The sequence below is a fragment of the Chenopodium album genome, chromosome 9 (assembly GCF_948465745.1).
Source record: "Chenopodium album chromosome 9, dcCheAlbu1.1, whole genome shotgun sequence".
NCBI classification, from domain to species: Eukaryota; Viridiplantae; Streptophyta; class Magnoliopsida; order Caryophyllales; family Amaranthaceae; genus Chenopodium; species Chenopodium album.
The window spans coordinates 72257794-72277739 of record NC_137842.1 but is presented as its reverse complement, the minus strand read 5'-3'; the positions used below and the strand labels follow the sequence as shown (position 1 = coordinate 72277739).

Genomic DNA, 19946 nt, shown 5'->3' with positions numbered 1-19946 from the left:
TTAGTAGACATTATTTTATTTAATAAATGTAAAATTTATAGGATCAGATTAATTGAGTATTAGGGGTCTGTTCACATTTGCTGAATTGAACTGAACTGAAATAAATATTTTATGATTGAAGGAAATTAGGAGCTGAATAGAACTGAACTGAATTGAAGCTGAAATGAACAGGCCCTGAACAAGACTTTTCCACGGGTTGAGGATTAGTATTATGGAGTACATAAGATATGATGGAGCAAATGACGGTGATATTTATAGAAAATGATCAAGAAGGATTAGGTCAAACCTAAGCTAGTGGATGGGTATTTTGTTGACAATTTGTCATACTAAAGTTATGATAATGGTCCAAACTGTTCTTCGTGAAACATCATCCTAAATATGTAGTGCCTTTTAAATATGCTCTAGTAAGTAATTATAACTATGTTATATAGAAACCACTTAACCAAGTTAGTTTTTTTTTTTTTTTTTTTTTTTTTTTTTTTTTTTTTTTTGAAGACTAGAAACCAAGTTAGTTATATAGTTCAACTTTATACATTAAATTAGTAGTTCAAAGCATGTGAAATGAGAAGTATTACAGATTTACAGCTGAAACATATTACTCCGTATTAAACATGATTTACTAATTAATTAACATGATTAATTGATTTAGACTTTAGAGATGGACAAACTTGTAAGTAGCCGCCTCCTTAAACCGTTTTCGTATTTGCATAAAGCACATGGCCTGAGCAACTAATGAGCTGGTTCTTTATCGATTAAATATGTCGCTTAAAGCTAAACATCTAATAATTAGCCTATAATTGTGCGATTAAGGCATTATTATATCTATTAGTGATGATTAGAACTTATTGTGAATGATTGAAGAGGATTGGCATTCTTAGCATTTGATAATTTAAGAAATTAAAACTAAGGGCTTGTTTGGCATCATTTTTGGTTTTCAGTTTCCTGTATTTTTTGAAAACTAAAAACCAAAAACAGGAAACAAGAAAAAGGTGTTTTCACTTTTTTGTTGTCAGTTTTCAAAATTATCATGATTTTAATAAGTCTAAATATTTTTTGATCCATTATGTAACATATGTAATATACTTTTAAAAAACAAAAAACCAAAAAACAGAAAACCACAGCGATGCCAAACAGACCCTAAAATACTAATTGAACAGCTTAATTTATTTTATGTATAAGATCCACATTACAAGCTAATTATTGAATAGTCCCTCTTATTTTATATATTAGTCATTTTACCAATTAAATAGATGAAATTCGATTATAATTCAATTCCAAGGTACCACCAGTCCACGATACTATTGTACTCCATATACCATATGTCCATATAAGTTTATGTACAAAAGTTTTAAAGATGTTTAAAAAATATTACTGTAGTTAATAATATTTATTTTGGTACTTTTTTTTTTTTTTTTTTTGAGGGAATTTATTTTGGTACTTAATATTACTGTATTAAAAAAATAAAAAAAAAATCCAAGATGATATATACTACATATTCTATAAATTAACAAATAATAGTATTAATATACACTCGGGTGCATATAGAGGTAGGTGCATCAAAATGTGTTTTTTTGCTCATTTGATATAACTTTGCTCATTTTAGATTTTAAAATAAGAAAAAATATATATCAATCAATTAGTAATATACACTTGAGTACACCTTACAGGCTTACATAGAGGTGTATATAAAAGTTTTCTAATAGATTGGGATCGTAGAAGTTGGTTTACGGATTTGAAGTACGTGATTATATGAATATCATATTGAGTACAATAGAGCAACAATGAATAATTATATAATTAGCTATGACACAATACATAAATGAACTTCATCGAGCTTTTTTTTTTTTTTTTTTTTTTTTTTTTTTTTTTTTTTTAATATGAATTATCTTGAAAGGTAGTACAGTGTAGCTATAATTGTACTAACAATTGTAAAATTGGTACGTACAAGAATAACAAATGTTTCAGATTGATGTACAAAATATGGGAGCACGTAGTCGCTTACGTTTTTATGAATTCGTCACCCTCCTTAAAGGCTTAAAGGAAATACAGAACCAATAATCATGCAAAAGATTAACTCTAAGATACTAATTGTAATGTGAAATTATGACATGCAATATTGTTTCCTTTGTACTGGAATAGCTTGTAGAGGTTTAACCTTTTGCAATGTGATACCAAATTTCTCATCCATGTCCAAGTCTTTTGGATTCATTCCATCTTCAAGTTTCCAATCAAAGGAATGAACAAAATTAGCCATCATTAAGTTCAACATTCTATAAGCCAAAGTTAATCCAGGGCATATCCTTCTTCCGGCACCAAAGGGCAAGAGTTCAAAATCTCGTCCCTTAAAATCAATGTCACACCCTATAAACCTTTCAGGTGAAAATATTTCTGGATTTTTCCATACCTTTGGATCGCGACCAATGGCCCAAAGATTTACTAGAACTTGTGCATTTTTGGGTACGACGTAACCATATAACTCTACATCAACGTCTGCTTTTCGAGGTAAGAGAAATACGGTTGGAGGGTGCAATCGCAATGTTTCTTTAATGATGGCTTGCAAGTAAGGTAGTTTTGAGATATCAGATTCTTGGACCATGGAGCAACCTTTGCCAATGGCTAGTTCGATTTCATTTTGAACTCTAATCATCATCCCAGGATTTTTAACAAGCTCAGCCATTGCCCACTCTAATGTGCTAGCTGTAGTATCAGTTCCGGCATCAAAGATGTCCTACATGACATAATCATTTAGCAATTGTTAGCTTATAGCTAGGTAGGTAGCAAATTATCTTTACAAAAATTAAAGCTCATAATTAACGAATATAATTAGTGCATACTTTATTTCGTTTTTACTTTTTTTTTTTTTTTAATTTTTTTTTATACACTACTTCTATTTCTTATTAGTTTGCAATATAGAAGTATTATTTATGAGACATAAAAAATTTCTTTATTGCAAATAATAAGGAATTGAGCTAGTATTGTAACTTTTGAGCTAGTACTATATATATCACATATTCACTTTTAATATAGTTTATGATTTAAATACAAAGTAAATATACAATTATGTGAATTCTTGCTAGATTTATCTCGATACACGTAATACTTTTCAAAATTTTAATTTCCATACGTAATTGATTAATCGATATAATTAGTAGTTAAAGAAACTTATAAACTTTAGACTCCATAATAGCTTTAGAGAACAGGTCACTACCCAATTAATGTTGAAAAACACCTTTAACAAGCAAATTAATTAGTAGTGATTTATTATTGTAGGGAAATAATAGCAATAAGTACTGATTTATCTAGTTGCCTAAAGTTGGTTTCATATATGTCCTGTGTCTTTTATTGCCGACTTAATTCTGTAACGAAGTACTCCATAGTATTGTACGGAGTACATGATCATTAATTTCAAAACCTTGAGTACGTAATAAAATATCATACCTTAAACTAGTAAATCTTAAATTAATATTTACCTACCATTGCAAACCGAAAATAACTGTCATTCAAGTTGACTAATTAAAATATAGTATAGCCGTATATTTTCAATTATTTCATTATTTATACTTTGTAAATATTAAAAACTATAATTAGTAATTAGTGAAATAGAATTACTTACCACAAGAAGATGATTAATCTCACCCATACTCAACTCATTTTCATCGTAGAGGTTGAGAAGTGTGTCTAAAATATCACCCGTTTGTTTTTCACTTGAAACTTTGGTTGATCGAATTTTTTGCCTTTTACAAATTATGTCTTGAAAAACAGCAATGAGTTTATCAAAGTAACCAGCCAAACGACGCCTTATTCCGAATGGATCAACGTAGCCAAGAATGGGGAAAAAATCGGCGTAATTTGGTTTACCAATTTCCTCCATTATGTTCCACATGAGTTGCTTAAACTCTTGTGAATTATTAGACTCGTGGCTTGCCAACTCCGTTGAAAAAAATGTGTTTGATAATAAGTTTAGAGAAGTTGTAAATGCGGCCCTCCCTATATCAACGGGTTGGCCTTTCTTAGAACAATCTTGCACGTATGCAAGAAGTTGTTCGACCTTGGCTTGTCTATGGGCTTGGCTAGCATCAAGACGTTGATTTGAGAGAAGTTGCACGGCGGAGATCTTTCTAAGATTTCTCCATTTAGCTGATATGGGCAACCACGACATGGAGAGCTTGTCGTGGTCTCCTGCCCTAACAGAATCGGGAATGGTTCGATTAGCAAGTGCCTGGTCATTTTTAAGAAACATTTCTTTGGCTACATCAGCTGAAGACACTACAATAGTTGTGATACTTCCTAACTGTAAGCTCACCAAAGGCCCGTGAATCTTAGCAAGATTTGCAAATGATCGATGAGGCTTCTCCCCAAGATCGAAAATATTGCCAAAGATTGGCATTCTTTTAGGCCCGGGTGGGAGTTTATTGGACTTTGTAGAGTGGCTAACAAATGATCGAACCAAATGAAAGCAAATAAACAAAATTGAAAGTATCAATGCAAGTGTTGTATGTTCCATGGTTTAAGAATGGAACAAAAAATGAAATAGGCAAGCTAAGGCTAGATGGTTTAAGGTGTGTGTTTATGTATGTAAATATTATGTTTTGATGAGTTGTTATGATTCCATGCTTAAAACCTACTATATATATACAGCCCAATTGAGAAAAATTGGTGGTTAATTAAAAAAAAATGAAATATTAATAAATATTCGCATAACACCTGGAATCATAAGATATTATGAGAGGTATGTACCAAATTAAATTAAATATATACAAGTATATAGTTAGATATAATTTCTCGTTCAACACATTAAGTGGACCAAGTTAGGTCAATTCCATAAAAGCTACTAATTAAGTAATCGTATATCACTACTTATTGTATACTTTTTAAAAAAGAAAAAAAAACAGTTAATTGTATACCGTACTTGGTATTAAATAATGTAAAGACGTTAAAGGTGTTCTAGCTCATATAATTAACCATGATGCTCGATCTATTATATCACATGATTTAAAAGTTGTTGTGTGAAAGCTAGGAAATAACCAAAGAACGTCAGCGTATTAGCTGACCTCACACATTCACCATTAATTGACTTGATGATGGAAACAAAATTATATAGAGTACATTGTCTTATACGGAGTAGTAATTGTCATCATAGTATTAATGTGCAGTGTTATACTCTATATCTTGGTTCAATTCGAAATAAGTTGTCATATTTATTATATTGTCGTCAAGCATAAGTTCTTATATTTAGGCTTTAATTTTGAAATTATGTACATAATATGATAAAATTACAAGTTGATTTTGTAAGTAATGTTTAATATATATACTTACTTTTAGCTTAGGGTTGCATATCAGCATATATATCTAATATGGTGTAACTAAATAGCCATCATATATGTAGATGTCAATTAGATATTTAGGTTATTAGTCAACAAAATTCTTGTGGGCGGTATTCAAAACCACATCTGCTATATCTCAGTTATCCTGAGTTCTGACGGGTGTATCACATATTCACATTACATTTATCCCATTACCTTGTGTGGCTATTTGTACACCAAAAATAATACAATAGTACTCAATAGTCATCATAGTTTTGATAAAATATTCTATACTGTGAGTCTGTGATAATAGTCTCTTTTGTCATCAAAATTGGTTCCTTAGGTATACGTACAACTTATGTGACAACACAAACCTCCAAAAAAACCAATGCCTAAAGTAGTTTAACTAGCCTGGTCTTTATAGTTTATATTTTATCACCTTCATATAAATGAAAGTAAAGTATTTTCCTAATATTAATCCAATTAGTGCATGTCGATATTAGAATAAGGTTACCTGTTGACAACAAATGTGAGAGTCTATCTTATCTAATAACCATTGTAAATTTGTAGCCTTGTATCTCCATTAAGGCATTAATAATAATGTGTTAATTAAAGTTCAGTTAATCAAATAATAATCCAATAATCCCACTCTTCGTCAATGTTATTCGGTCAAATATAAGAGCCTCAAAATGACTAGAATATGATCTTGTACAGAAGGGGTCAAGTTGTATACTTAGCTTCGGCCACTTTGAGTTTAATAAGACTATAAGAGTGAATAATATTTAAAACTTCCAATTTGTATGTTTTTAGACTCCCTAGTCTCCCTTAGTATTTAATTAAATTCCGAAAAATTCAAAACAAAATAAATTATAGAGAACAAGGAAATAAAAACGCGTTTAAAACAAATGTTAGACAACTTATCTAGGCATACATACAGTTTCTTACAATATTTAGAAACAGAGGGAGTAAAATAAGTGACATTTTTCTTTGGCTCTTTGTATTAAAACTTACCATTTTTGTTCTGAAATTGAAGTTGAAACTTATCCATTTATGTCATTATCAAATTTATTGAGTGAAAAAAACAAAACAAAACAAAACTTTAAAGTCATAAGAATATCTTCCCTAAAAAAAAAACACACAAATAGTCATAAGAATATCTTAGTGTGGATGAGAATATATATGGTTTAATATGACAACTTAGTATTGACTTTTCAAGTTTGTTATGGCCATGTTGTACATTATAGACTCGTTCTTTTCAGCTTCTTTCTAATACTTGGCTTAATTAATACTTATGCTTATCAAAACTGGATCAGATAATTAGTTATGTTCATAAATTTTGAGATCAGACTAATCAAAACTTTTACTAATGGCTACATATATATACCTTGTACCTTTTATTGCGTATTAAGAGAATTTATGAAAATTACATTTTTTTTTTTTAAAAAGTATACAATTAGACAAATCTTACAAGATTCAATATAGTGTTTTTTTTCTTCGTTAATGTGTAGCTAATTTATATTAAACCTGACATGCAAAATTCATACAACACCAAACTATATCTTTTTAAAACCAAACCAAACTGCCTTATTTTAGACTAGTTTTGTGCCCCGTGCGATGCCCGGGTTGTTTATGAAGTCTATTTAAATATATTTAATGTGCCGCGACACTCAAATTTTATTTTATTGAAAATAAAATTCTAAACTAACAATTTTATCCTAAAATAAACTAACGTTTTTGTCTTATAAAGTCTATTTAAATCTATCCAACGTGGCGTGACACTTGGCGAAAAGTTAGAATGTCAAGTGTCGTTGTCTCGTAACGTGTCTAAAAATCCAGCTTTATATATTAGTTATATGATATGATAGCTAAAAGTAATTAATTTTGATAAATAACTTGTATTAAAACCCAAATACTCGGTAGCTAAAAGAAAATTTAAACAAAAAATAATCTTAAAACAGTCAACCCATCTGTTTGACTTAAAATCGGCCCTATTTTTATCAATCCTTCGTTTTAAACAAGATTTATTAGTATGATATACATTTATACTTGAATCATTGTGTAGTTGTACTACGTATATGCTTACTCGGTTTAGGCATCGATGCACATGCACGTTTACATCCGCACATGTAATTTCTATGTTTGCCAAAATTTAATTCCATAAGAAATTTCATCTTCAAATAAAAGATGTAAGATTGATGATTGGTTTTTTGGTGTTTAGAGAGTCACACGAGTAGCCGATGAAAATCAATTCTTAGGTCCCCTGAAACCGGGAGAGAAGTTCTAACCACCTAGCTATCTTTCACTCTCAAAACTGATGATTAGTTAATTGCATACTTACATTGGCAGGAAGAAATCATACATTCACACTCGGATACTCTGCATATATAACCAGAATGCATAATTGATCACTTTTTTAATATTTGCTAGGATAATTAATTAACTACGAACATTTGTTTTTGTATTGATTTAGGGCATGTTCTGTTCCGTTGAAGTTCAGTTCAGTTCAGTTCAGTTCAGTTCAGCTCAGTTCAGTTCAGTTCAGCTCAGCTCTTAATTTATGTCTAATGATATTGCTAATGATATAAAGCCAAATTTCATTCTTTTAAGCTCTTATTACAACGACAACATCAACAAAAACAATAATAATAATAATAATAATAATAATAATAATAATAATAATAATAATAATGATAATAATAATAATTATAATAATAATAATAATAATAATAATAATAATAATAATAATAATAATACTAATAATAATAATCAATAAATAATAATAATAATCATCAATAAATAATAATAATAATAATAATAATAAATAGTATATGTGTTTAAAATGTTTAGAGGTTTCAAGTTTTTAATATATTTTCCATACATTTTATAATATATTTTCCATACATTTTATAATATATTTTCCATACGTTTTATAATTATAATTATATAGTATATTTTTCGTAAATATTTTAATATGTACATTTGTATATACACATATGTATAGTAATAAATAATCAAAGATCACTAATCCGTAGTTAAAAATCACTAATTAATAAGTTCAGTTCAGTTCAGTTCAGTTCAGTTCAGCTGAGTTCAGTCAATCGGAACAGGCCCTTAGTTTAACTCTTAGAAAATGTTCTTGAATTGATGACTAAACCATACCATCTGGATTCTGGGCCTATAAGGCAGCAGTTGATGCGATTGGCATATGGACTAAGTGGTATGTTAATGGCCCATCCAGAATTATTATTGTTGTATTGGGTCATGTTCTCCTTTGGACTTTATTAAACGGGCTAGGTTAGTGTTAAGGACTTTAATTAAGGTCCTCTAACCTATTTAACTCTGAACATAAACATAAGAATAGCACGACACAAAACATTTATCAGCACGACACAAACATAAGAATAGATACATAGAAACATTCAAATAATATATGATATATGTTATATATCAAATTCTATTTGATTGAAATATTTAATCCTAATTGCAAAAAATAAAAAGATTAATGTGTGATTTCCACATATATATCAAACAGTGATATGTTATTTTTAATCTAAAACAGGAAAAGGTACGTCCATTAAAAATAGTCACTATTCAATTCAATGTGCTAATGCACAAAAATTACAGAAAAATTTAGATAAATTTTTATTTAACTTTTGATACAATGTTGCATTCCCACTTATATATAAGGGCTAAAGTAAAACATTTATCATGAGATAATATTTAATTTCTAGTTATCAACTTAAGCTTTGTTGTCTTTACCTTATTTTTACTAGAATAATCACCGTAATTTATCATCATTTTCGTATCTTAATGTTAATACGTACTCTGCATGGATGGTAACAAGGTGGTGGTACTTATCTCTGACATCGAATCTCTTCTACATCACTACATACCCTTGTAAGTTCTCTTTACACCAGGGCAAAAAATATTAGTAATACTCTATCCTTCTATTAATACCTTTTCACTCACCATCTTCAACAACCACTTAGGAGCCGGGACTAATTAAGAGTCACAAGAGAGCTCATTCAGTTTCATTATCATATGAATTAGTATATGCACTCAATTCAAGTACGCTTAAAGAAGCATATAGTATACATTTAAGCATCTAACAAGCAAGGAGTACCAATACTTTAAAAAAAAAAAAAAAAAAAAAAAAAAAGAAAAAAGCCGTGTGACACAAAATTGCGTACAACGTTAATGTGTGATTTCCACCAATATATCTAATATTGATGTGTATGTGCCGGATATCAATAAAACTAAACTTAGGCATACAATGCACCATATGAAGAAGCGCTCAGCTGGTCTCGATTTAGAAGTGGTGCTTGAAATCTTCAAGTAGCACAAGCATGGAATTGTAAGTGCAGCAACCGAGCAAAGCAATGCTCCCATAAGTGACATGAGATATCCGAAAAAAGGCAGCGCCAAAGCTATGACTACTTGCGTAGCAACTAAGGTCAATCTAACAATATAATTGAACCACCTACCATTATGGTATTTGCTAGGAAACCAACCTTCTGTTGAAACTACGACAGGCTTCAATATTAGTGCATACTTCACTAAAGGAGTGATCAATGTAGTGTAGATTGCAACTTCAGAGCTCAGTTTTCTCGTTGGAAGGTTCAAAGTTATTTGTGATTCGACACTTGACCCAAACATCAAGCACCCTAACACAGCCATTGAAACATAGATAAAGGCGGAGAATGTGAAGCTCAAGAGTAAAGCCGTAGAGAAATGATGTTTCTTTTGCATAGAGATATAAACAGTAGGAATAACTGTCTGACCACTAAAACAAAACATGTATAAGCTGATCGCCGTTGGAATTCCTTTCCAATTGAAGAGGGGAACATGATCTTTTACTTGGTGAAATCCAATTATTCCTTCGAAAACTCCAACCCATAAAACAGATCCAAGGATTAAAAGACTAGCTAAAACACCAACCGCAGAAATGTAAGCCAAAATGCTTAGACTATCCAACAAAACAGTTGGGAGAAGAATTAGAGCAACGATTACTATGAAGCATGATTTGCCATCGATTGGGATTCCAAATACTCCAACTGAAAATCCCGGGAATAGCTTGTTTAGATTATCTCCTTCCGAGATTAAGTAACTTGTAGTAACCATATAAAGTTCAACATAAAGAACGATTGATACGATCACTTTACCAGCATTACCAAAAGCATACTCGCCTATGTGAGAATAAGTCCTGATCCTTGGATCTACGTCCATACACCATTTAAGTAGCAAGCTCGTGTAGGTAGCTACCGCGGCTATGGCAATAAACAAGATTAAGCTTAACCAACCTCCGTGAGCTAATGCATAAGGGACTATCAAAATTCCATTGCCTGTTCATCTTATGTAAGTATATTCATTAGTCTCATCTTGTAATATATACACAAACTTAAGCTGCCTTTTTTTTATAACAAAAAAAGCAATAAAATCATTTTTTTTTTTTTTGAAGAATAGGATGCATAATTAGTTAAGAGTTAAGTTACAGCAATGTGCAGCTGGGACATCACCAGCACAATTAAAAGACAAGTTCTCAGTGCTTAGAGTTTTATCTCTCACAAAAGCATCATTACAAATTAGAGGAGGGTTGATCAAAATACAAATCTGGTGCATCGCCTCTAAATTCTTCCTTGCATCCTTTGCTAGCACATCTGCAACCTCGTTGCTGCCTCTCCCTTCATAGCGCATATCCACTTGGAGGTCCATTTGCAGGTCCCTGCATGATTTGATTAAAGCTGGAGAGTTAGGGATAAATTCATTTGCCTTGATCTCTTCAACTGCCCTTTTAGCATCCGTACAAAGAATGACATTGTTCCAATGTTTATCTCTGGTTAGAGTTAGAGCCATTTCCAGAGCTTTTAACTCAGCATCGTGGCTAGTAGGAAGATAACCTTTCCAGACCAGACCAGTCACCCAATCACCCATGCTATTTCTACACACTACAGCACACCCCGCTTCCTTAGAGTGAGGAAGGAACGAGGCATCACAATTGATTTTGAGACAGTTTGGGGGGGGAGGAAGCCAGTGCTTAGCCGAGGGCTTAAGACTTTCAGAGGTTGGTTTACAGTAGTAAGACTCTGAAGCAGCCCAGATGCACTGGTTGACTGATGAGATTAGGGGGGTGTTTTGTTTGGAGAAAGTCCAAGCATTCCTTCTAAGCCAAAGGTGCCAAAGAGCAAAACAAAAAATCATTTTCCATGGAATTCCATGGGAAGAGTCTGCTGAAAGAGTGAGATTCTGTGACAACCAGTTAGTCCAGGAGCCAGAGAAATTAATGGTAGCAGGACAGGGAAGAAGGTCCCAAAATTGCTGGGCTCTTGGACAAAAGATGAAGAGATGGGCTGATGTTTCATGAGTATTTGGGCAGAAAGGGCAATTTGGAGAGACAGAAGGGATTCTTTTGTTTAAGTTGAACTTGTGAGGTATGCGATCCCATACAAGTAGCCACAAGAAAGACTTTATTTTGGGATGGGTATGGCAGCCCCAAATTAAGTCCCATTTGAAATCCGGAGGAGGACGGGATTCACCCAAGCTGTCAAGTAGAGATGCTCTTGCTTTTTTAGAGTCGAATTTGGCTTTGTAAGTCCAGGTGGAGAAGTGAGAATCTAGTGTATTTGAGAAAGGGATAGAATGGATAAGGTTAAAGAGGTTGTCACTTAGTTGGAATGAAAGGAGATCCTCGAGATGTGGTTTAGAGGCAAATCTGATCTCATATAAAGTGAGTTTAGTAGCATGGAAATTGATGGGACCATAAAGGAAAAATCTAAGGGGGAGGTTTGTTAACCAGTTCTCATCCCAAAGATTTATAGAGCTGCCATCTCCCACCTCCCAAGCAAGGCTTTTTTGGAATAAATTCCAAGCCTTTCCCACACCCACCCAAATATATGACCCCTTGTTAAATGGGGTGGGGTTATCCTTGTTATCTATGTAGATTTCTCTTAAGATATTTGCTGCCCATCCCTTGTTATTATAGATAGACCAACAAAGCTTGGAAAGAGACACTAGGTTGAGATGCTCATGTTTAAGGAAACCCAGGCCCCCATGGTCTTTTGGCTTGCAAATTTTTTCCCAAGATAGCCATGCTATCTTCCTAGATTCATCATAGTTCCCCCAAAAAAATCTTGAGCAGTTGGAGTCAAGCGTTTTACAGATTTGAGCTGGGAAATACAGGGTTTGCATAAAATATCTTGGGATTGAGTGCAGGGTAGACTGGATGAGGATGTTATGACCAGCTTTGGTGAGGGTTTTGCTCTTCCAAGACGCAAGTTTGGCACCTATTTTATCTACTAAGAACTGGAGAGTCTTTTTGCTTGGTTTTTTTGAAGAGAGAGGGAATCCTAGATACTTGCCAAGATCTGAGGTTGCTGTAACATTCAGTTCTTGTTCAAAATCATCAATTGAGGATGTAGGGGTGTTCGGAGAGAAGAAGATGGAGCTCTTTTGATCATTCATTTTTTGCCCCGAGATTTTGAAGAAATCTGAGAGGGTTTTTTTCAAGGAGAGAAGGGTTTTTTTGTTTGTCTGGCCAAATAGGATGACATCGTCCGCAAACAAAAGGTGGGATATGGATGTTTTCCCTCCCCTAAATCTAAATGGGTTCCAACTCTTTTTTTCACATTCCTCATGGATCATCCTCGAGAGGTATTCCAAGCAAATTATGAATAGGTATGGGGAAAGGGGGTCGCCTTGACGCAAGCCTCTTGATGGGGTAAAGGGTTGAGAGAGGCGGCCATTGATTAGGATAGAGGAAGAGACGGATGTGACACAGCTCATGATGAGTTCAATGGTATCCAAAGAGAAGTTGAAGTAGAGGAGGCAGTGGCGTATAAATGGCCATTCAAGGCGATCATACGCCTTCTCAAGATCGATTTTAAGGGCAAAGACACCTTTTCTACCCTTCTTTTTCTTCCCCATGGCATGGATGATCTCAGATGCTATGACAAAATTGATATCAGTTCCACGGCCGGGGAGGAAACTGTTTTGGTTGGGTGAGATGATTGAATTCAGATGGGGCCTAATTCGCTGAACAAGGATCTTTGACACAAATTTGTAGCAAGTATTTACAAGGCTAATGGGCCTATAACTGGTGATTTTTGTTGGGTTTCGAATTTTTGGAACTAAGCAGATTACTGTTTTATTGAGATTTGGAGGGATGACTCTTGAGGTGAAGATGGAAGAGATTAGTGAATGGCAGTCATAATTGATTAGTTTCCAGAAATGTTGGAAGAAAAGAGCATGAAATCCGTCCTCACCCGGGGCCTTTAAGGCACCAATTGAGAAAACAGCTTCTTTGAGTTCGAGAAGGGAGGGAATGGAACAACAATGAATGAGCTGGGAAGAGTTTGGCATTTGTGGAGGGCGGATATTGTCAGAGGTGAAAAGGGAGGAGAAGTGAGAAAGAATGTGATCATGTATTTTAGTAGGGTCAACCAACCACTCTCCCACTTCATTTTTCAAAGTGGTTATCTTGTTATTTTTTTTCCGGATGGTAGATGAAAGATGGAAGAACCGAGTGTTACGATCTCCATTTATTAACCAATCCGTACGCGATCTAGCCGCCCAATACATCTCTTCTTGTTCAAGAAGAAGGTGTAATTCATCATTTAGTGATTTCTCTAAGTCAAATAGGAACAAATTGGAAGGATTTTTTTGAAAGGCAAATTGGGCTCCTTCCATTCTGGCTCTCACTCTTCTAATTTTCTTTTGGAGAGATCCAAAATGGTTTTGGGCCCAAACTGAGATTGACTTAGAGAGGCCCGCCAATTTGGACGGCAGAATGTCATGGATCGTAGCCCATTGTTGAGAAATGAATGGTTCAAATTCCGGGTCGGACATCCACATAGGTTCAAATCTGAATAGTTTTTGACCCGGAATTAGAACCGGATTTTTAAGGGAAAGTAGCAAAGGGTTATGATCCGACGACATTCTTGGAAGGTTTTGTGCAACGGCCTCTTGGAATTGGCTAATCCAATCGGGGTTAGCCCAAAATCTGTCCAATCTTTCAAAAATGGGTGAATTTCTGCGCTTATTGAACCAAGTATACTTGTGACCCGTATACCCAAGATCCAATAAATTGCATTGATCCATTGTTTCTTTATAAGCCCTCATTTGATTAATGGGGTGAGGATTTCCCCCCCATTTCTCATGGGCAAAACAAATTTCATTAAAATCGCCACACATTAACCACGGGAGATTAACTGTTGGCGCTAAATTCAGAAAATCACTCCACATTTCTAATCTAGCATTAAAAGAGGTACTGGCATACACTACTGACATAAAAAAGGGAGTAGTGTTAGCTACCTGTACAACGGCATGGATAAATCTGCGATCCTTGCTGACCGTAGTCACCGAGTTCACACCACTGTTCCAGAGAATAAGGATCCCACCCGATAAACCCACCGGGTCAACCACCTCAAACGAGTTGAAGGGGAGGTTGTCGATGATCTCTTCTACCCCTGATTTTTTGACCTTAGTCTCCGTAAGGATCACAATTTCCAGTTCGTGATCCCTCAAGAGCTGTCGGCAGTTCTTTTTGAACCCCTGACGAGCTATTCCCCTAGCGTTCCAGAGTAGGATTGACATTCCCGCTTTTATCACTGGGAATTTCGTCATCTCCACCTTTGTTTCGTAGGCCGCATCGTTGTCGAGAGTGACATAGAGGCCCGAGTAATGGCTGAATTTCTCCAGAGTGTTGGACTTGATTTTGATCCCTGACATTTCCACCGTGGAGTTCTTTTTTATCCCCCATCCAGCGTGGAGTTGGAGTTGCGTCGCCTGTCTTGTCAGGCGAAGCCATTTGACGTTGTTTGCTCCGGCGACGGTTTGGACCACAAGCCAGTCGTCTGTAATCGATAGGGCTTTTCGCTCTTTTGGAAGAACGGGCTCCGGGTCGGATAGAAGTTGTAGCTCCCAAGGCATTACCATCCCCGAGTAATTCCTCTGTAACTCCCCTATCCACCACTTGAGGAGAATGCCGAGAGGCTCGCACATCAAAGTCACATCCGCTAGAGAAGGGATGTGTGCTGGGACTAGTACTCTCGGATCCACGAGATCTCCTGTCTTGATGTTTGTGAACATCGGAGCAGTTGCTGCTGGGTTTAGAAGGATCTGTCGGACAACTCCTGGGGTCAGTGCATTCCACGTGCCCAAGATCCCCTGAACATAGAAAGTTTGAAGGTTGAACAATGTTTCTGCTTGGGTGAATTGGGGTTTTGTTGAGGTGATTAAGTTCCTCGCATGACAGGGAATCACCGTGACCGGGTTTTTCGCCGGGCGGCGCTGCTGAATCGCTCTGATGAGGGCTTCGGTTTTCTCCCGTTTTTTTTGTTGGTTTTCCATTTTTCTGGAGGTGGTATGGAGAAAGAGATGAGTTTTTTGAGTTTGGTAAGGAGAGAGTGAGGGTAGGGGTAGTAAGAAATTTTGTAGTGAGAGGAGGGTAGTCGTTCTTTGGCGAAGTGCCGGGTATTGGGAAGGTAAACTGGGGAGGGGCGATTTGACATCGGAGATGACAGGACGCAATTAGGCGGCTTAGGTCTGTAAAGAAATTGGGAAAGATGATAGAAGGATTTTGGAAGGATTTTTGGTCGAGGGAAATCCGAGGATTTTCAGAGTTTATGTAATTGATGGTGGGCCCCTCAACTTCAGCTTCAACTTGGAGCAAATTAAACAAATTCGTCGTATTCACTTGAGGAGCATTTTTTATTAACTGGTGGGTCCCATTTGACTGAGGTGTATATCCAGTGGATAATAGAGACAATTTGTTACTTTTTTTGGACACCAATTGCCACGAATCAGTCTCCCCTGATTGGCCTTTTGGAGCAGAATTTTTTTGAGTAGAAGACGGTTGGGCGTTGCCGGTGGTAGCGGGGGTATTAGGCTGTTGTTTGTTGGTGATGGAGGTCTGATTATGTGGTTGAAGAGGGTTGGGTTTTTTCTGTGTAGGGTCTTTGTAACAGATTTCTTGTTTCACTCTCCCTAGCCAAATATGGTTCTTTCTCTGCCGGTCATCATTGAGCAGGACAAGTAATCTGGCAGTTCGTAAGAAGTTGATACCTCGGTTTGCATCAGCTTTGACAAAGGAACCAATGGAATTCCCTATTTTGGCTAGCATTGAGCTTGTGTGGAATTCAGCCGGCAGCTCTGGCAACTCCACCCAAGTCGTTGTTCTGTTTGGTGGAGCACTAGAGGGTTTGAAACCTGGTGTCCATCTTTCCACATAGATGAACGCCCCATTAATGAACCAAGGTCCTTTTGACAGGACTTGGTCCAAGTCTTCCCGGTGTTTGAACTTGGTGATGAAGAATCCTTTACCAATTGGAAAGGTAGAGCTCGGATGCGCGTTTCTCCAAATTTTTTTAAGATGTTCTACATAAAATTCTGTTGAGAAAGATTTCCCACAGGGCTTTGAGATGATTGAGGAAAGCCAGTCATCACATAAGGAATTGTATTCATGGTCATCAATTGGTAGAAAGACTTCTGTCTCCGCATTAAAGGAGGAAGGAGGTGAAGTAGCTGCTTTTGAGTAAGCTAAAGGTGGCTGGTTCTTATTTTTAAGTGCATCTAGAAAAGAAGGAGGCTGGGTTTGGTTGCGGGAGTGAGTAGAAGGAGTAGAAGAGGTGATGGGGTTGGAGGAGTAAGGGGTAGAAGAGGAAACAGGGGTGGAGGTGGGAGTAGGGGATGTTAGTGTAGGTGGTTGTTGTTTAGAAGGGGGTGGAGACTCTCTCTCACTAGGATTCTCTCTCATGAGTAGGGGATCAGGCATTGCCTAAGCAATAAAATCATTAAAAATAGAAAATGTTGATTAGAAAGGAAGGAGAAATTTAAGAACAAACCTAATATGACGTTGATGCCATTAAAAACAGTCTTCAAGAAAGAAGTGTTGGATTCTTTAAGTGAAGATTCTTTGTTGTTGTCCTCCAACTCCAATAATGGCTGTGTAAGAGAGAAATTCATTATGCACTTAGTCACTTTATATTGTCAAATTGAAAATGCATGTCTAAGATGAATGCATCCATCTTCTCATCCAAATAGTCGCACTAAGGCACTAAGCTAAGTAGATTCACCAGCACGCATGGGGGTACTAAATAGTAGACCTGACAATCCTAACCCATCGAGACCCAAAAATGTCAACTCAAAATTGACCCGAACACGAAACTGACCAAACTTGATCAATACCCAATTCGAAATGGAGTTGACCTGAACTTGACCAAATACCCGATCCGAATTGATGGACCTGATGTTGACTCTATACTCGAATTGACCCGACCTAAAGTTGACCCAATACCCAAATTGACCCGATCCGAAGTTGACCCAATACCCGAATCGACTCGACCTGAAGTAATTCGACCCAATCTTAACCCGAATTGATTGATCCAAAGCGACCCAAACTATATCCGAAACTACTTGGCCCAAACTAAATTAACTGATACTCAAAATGACCTAACTACTTTAGGGCTTAATTACTTTACCTGATCGATTAAACACTTATAAAAAATAACTTAAGCAATACAGTCTTGTGTAGTTGTGTGTATAGTACTATTGGAAAGTGCATGAAATAATTTAGTACTTGTGATTCATAAATAGTTCCACTTGGTTAGGAACACTTGTTGTTATCATCACTATTATTCTTCTTTTTTTAAAGTGTTACATTGAAATTTTTTCTAATATTCACTTAAACTAATTAATAATTTTTTCTAATATTCACTTGATTAGGAACACTTGTGATTCATAATTTGAATTTTTGACCAATTAATGTTATATGCATATGAAACAATACAATCTTGTGTGTATAGCACTATTGGAAGTGTCATCTAATGAATACTTTATTAATACTAGGGAGGCTAACGAGCACATTCTCAATTGTTATACGTTATACTTATTGACCTAGTAACTATAATTAGACCTGGCAAACAGGTCATTCAAGTTGGGTTCGGGTCGGATCAAGTTCGGGTTAGCAAATGTTCGGGTTGAGTTTGGGTCAAGTCGGGTTTATTCGGGTTTCAGGTCAAAATCGAGTCAGCATTTCGGGTCAAGTCCAGTTCGGGTCAGGTCAACTTCGAGTCGTGTCAATTCGGGTCGGGTCTGTTCGAGTCGGGTCAATTTTTAAGATCTTCGGGTCAGGTCAAATTCAGATCGGGTCAATTCGGGTCGGGTCTATTCGGGTCAAGTTTATGTCGGGTCACCAAAATAAATTCACTTAAAAAAAATAGTTGGAAAAATAAAGTAAAATCGTTTAATTAAAAAAAAAAAATCATGAGTACCTATTACGTAGGAAATAAAGAAGCCCTAAACTAAGTAATTCACTATTCCACCCTATTCACTTAGGATTCGGGTCAATTCGGGTTGGGTCACTATGGGTCGGGTCGATTTGGGTCGATCAATTTGGGTTACAATCGGGTCGGGTTACTTCGGGTTTCGGGTCATTTCGGGTCGGGTCAAGTTCGGGTTTCGGGTCAATATCAGGTCAGGTCATTCGGGTCGGGTCACTTCGGTTTATAGGGTCATGTTCGGGTCAACTCTATTTCGAGTCGGGTTCGGGTCGAGTCGAGTTAGTTGGAGTTTGGGTCATTTGGTCAATGATTTCGGGTCAACTTACGGGTTACGGGTCGGGTCAATCAGGTCGGGTCAGGATTGCCAGGTCTAACTATAATATACTATTGGTCAAATTGGCCCGAACGACCCGTTTGTCGGGTCTACTAAATAGTATAAAAACTACCTTTTTAAAAAAAAAAATGAAAATATAAATGAATTAGAGTAACTATGTCTAAAACCTCTCATAAGTTAACAAGATATGAACTAGCATGTTAGAAATTTAGAATGGAGTACTAGGGGAAGAGTAACGGAATCCTTACCCTCAAAGTGCTCCTACTAAAAATTGAACTCTTAAATTCAAGATTAAAAGGTCATTTCCTTACCACTAAATCAATTAATACTTGTACTTTGAAACATTTGTTAGCTATTAATTAATACATTCTTATGAATAACTAACAAGTCTATTCCGAGAGATTATTTTAAATTGACAATAGATGTTTGCTCGCTACATGCATAATATGAATATAAAAGAAGCAATAAAATATAAAATGATGAGCGAGAGAATGTATGTAGTATATACCTGGTACTCGAAACTTGGCATGTCTAAAATTGTGGTTTTTGGTTGAACTTTGTTTAGCCAACCAAGCTTTGAGGATAAGATAGAGCACATTGGTAGCTTGGAAAGTTGGGGTTCTTCTTCAAGATGAGTTTTTTATTTATACTACACTACCCATGGAATAAAGATTAAAGTGCGTCAAGTATTAAGAGTTTCAGCACGTGCTTAATATTTAACAGTTTAATATAATATTATAATTGCAAAGTAATTATAATTTTTTATTTAGGTGATACTATATATAATGATTGGGTTACAAGTATAGAACTTGAAATAACTCGAGCTATTCCTATCGACATTTGTATGGTGCCATTCAATTAACGGGATTACTCAAGTCACAGCCACACCAATTGTTTGTTTGTTTTTTTGCTAATTAATAAGGTATGGGTGGTTGAAATTGTTGCTTCTTGTTGACATAGAGAAACCTATGTAAACACTATGATACTTCTTCCCTATTTATTAAGTTAACGCGTTTAATTTAGGTACATATATTA

The 19946-nt window shown here is 35.5% G+C and overlaps 2 protein-coding genes across 2 annotated transcripts; both read right to left on the bottom strand.

The window, feature by feature from the left end:
• Positions 1–1687: 1687 nt before the first annotated feature.
• Positions 1688–5052, bottom strand: LOC145559204 (cytochrome P450 76AD1-like). Its single transcript, XM_081620639.1, has 2 exons — positions 3614–5052; positions 1688–2728 (listed from the first exon to the last, which is right to left on the bottom strand). Exons 1-2 carry the CDS (start codon positions 4502–4504, stop codon positions 2102–2104), a joined length of 1518 nt encoding a protein of 505 aa, XP_081476765.1. The 5' UTR covers positions 4505–5052; the 3' UTR covers positions 1688–2101.
• A 4248-nt stretch (positions 5053–9300) lies between these two features.
• LOC145559205 (amino acid transporter AVT1I-like) lies at positions 9301–19646 on the bottom strand. The gene is made up of 3 exons (XM_081620641.1): positions 19420–19646; positions 17141–17240; positions 9301–10645 (listed from the first exon to the last, which is right to left on the bottom strand). Exons 1-3 carry the CDS (start codon positions 19507–19509, stop codon positions 9498–9500), a joined length of 1338 nt encoding a protein of 445 aa, XP_081476767.1. The 5' UTR covers positions 19510–19646; the 3' UTR covers positions 9301–9497.
• Between the last annotated feature and the right edge of the window lie 300 nt (positions 19647–19946).

Coding starts and splice junctions, on each gene's coding strand:
- LOC145559204 (XM_081620639.1), bottom strand. CDS start 4,504: ATGGAACATACAACACTTGCATTGATACTTTCAATTTTGTTTATTTGC. Junction 2,729..3,613: donor AGATTAATCATCTTCTTGTG/GTAAGTAATTCT, acceptor TATGTCATGTAG/GACATCTTTGATGCCGGAAC.
- LOC145559205 (XM_081620641.1), bottom strand. CDS start 19,509: ATGTGCTCTATCTTATCCTCAAAGCTTGGTTGGCTAAACAAAGTTCAA. Junction 17,241..19,419: donor TGCCAAGTTTCGAGTACCAG/GTATATACTACA, acceptor TCTCTTACACAG/CCATTATTGGAGTTGGAGGA. Junction 10,646..17,140: donor TGGCATCAACGTCATATTAG/GTTTGTTCTTAA, acceptor TAAGATGAACAG/GCAATGGAATTTTGATAGTC.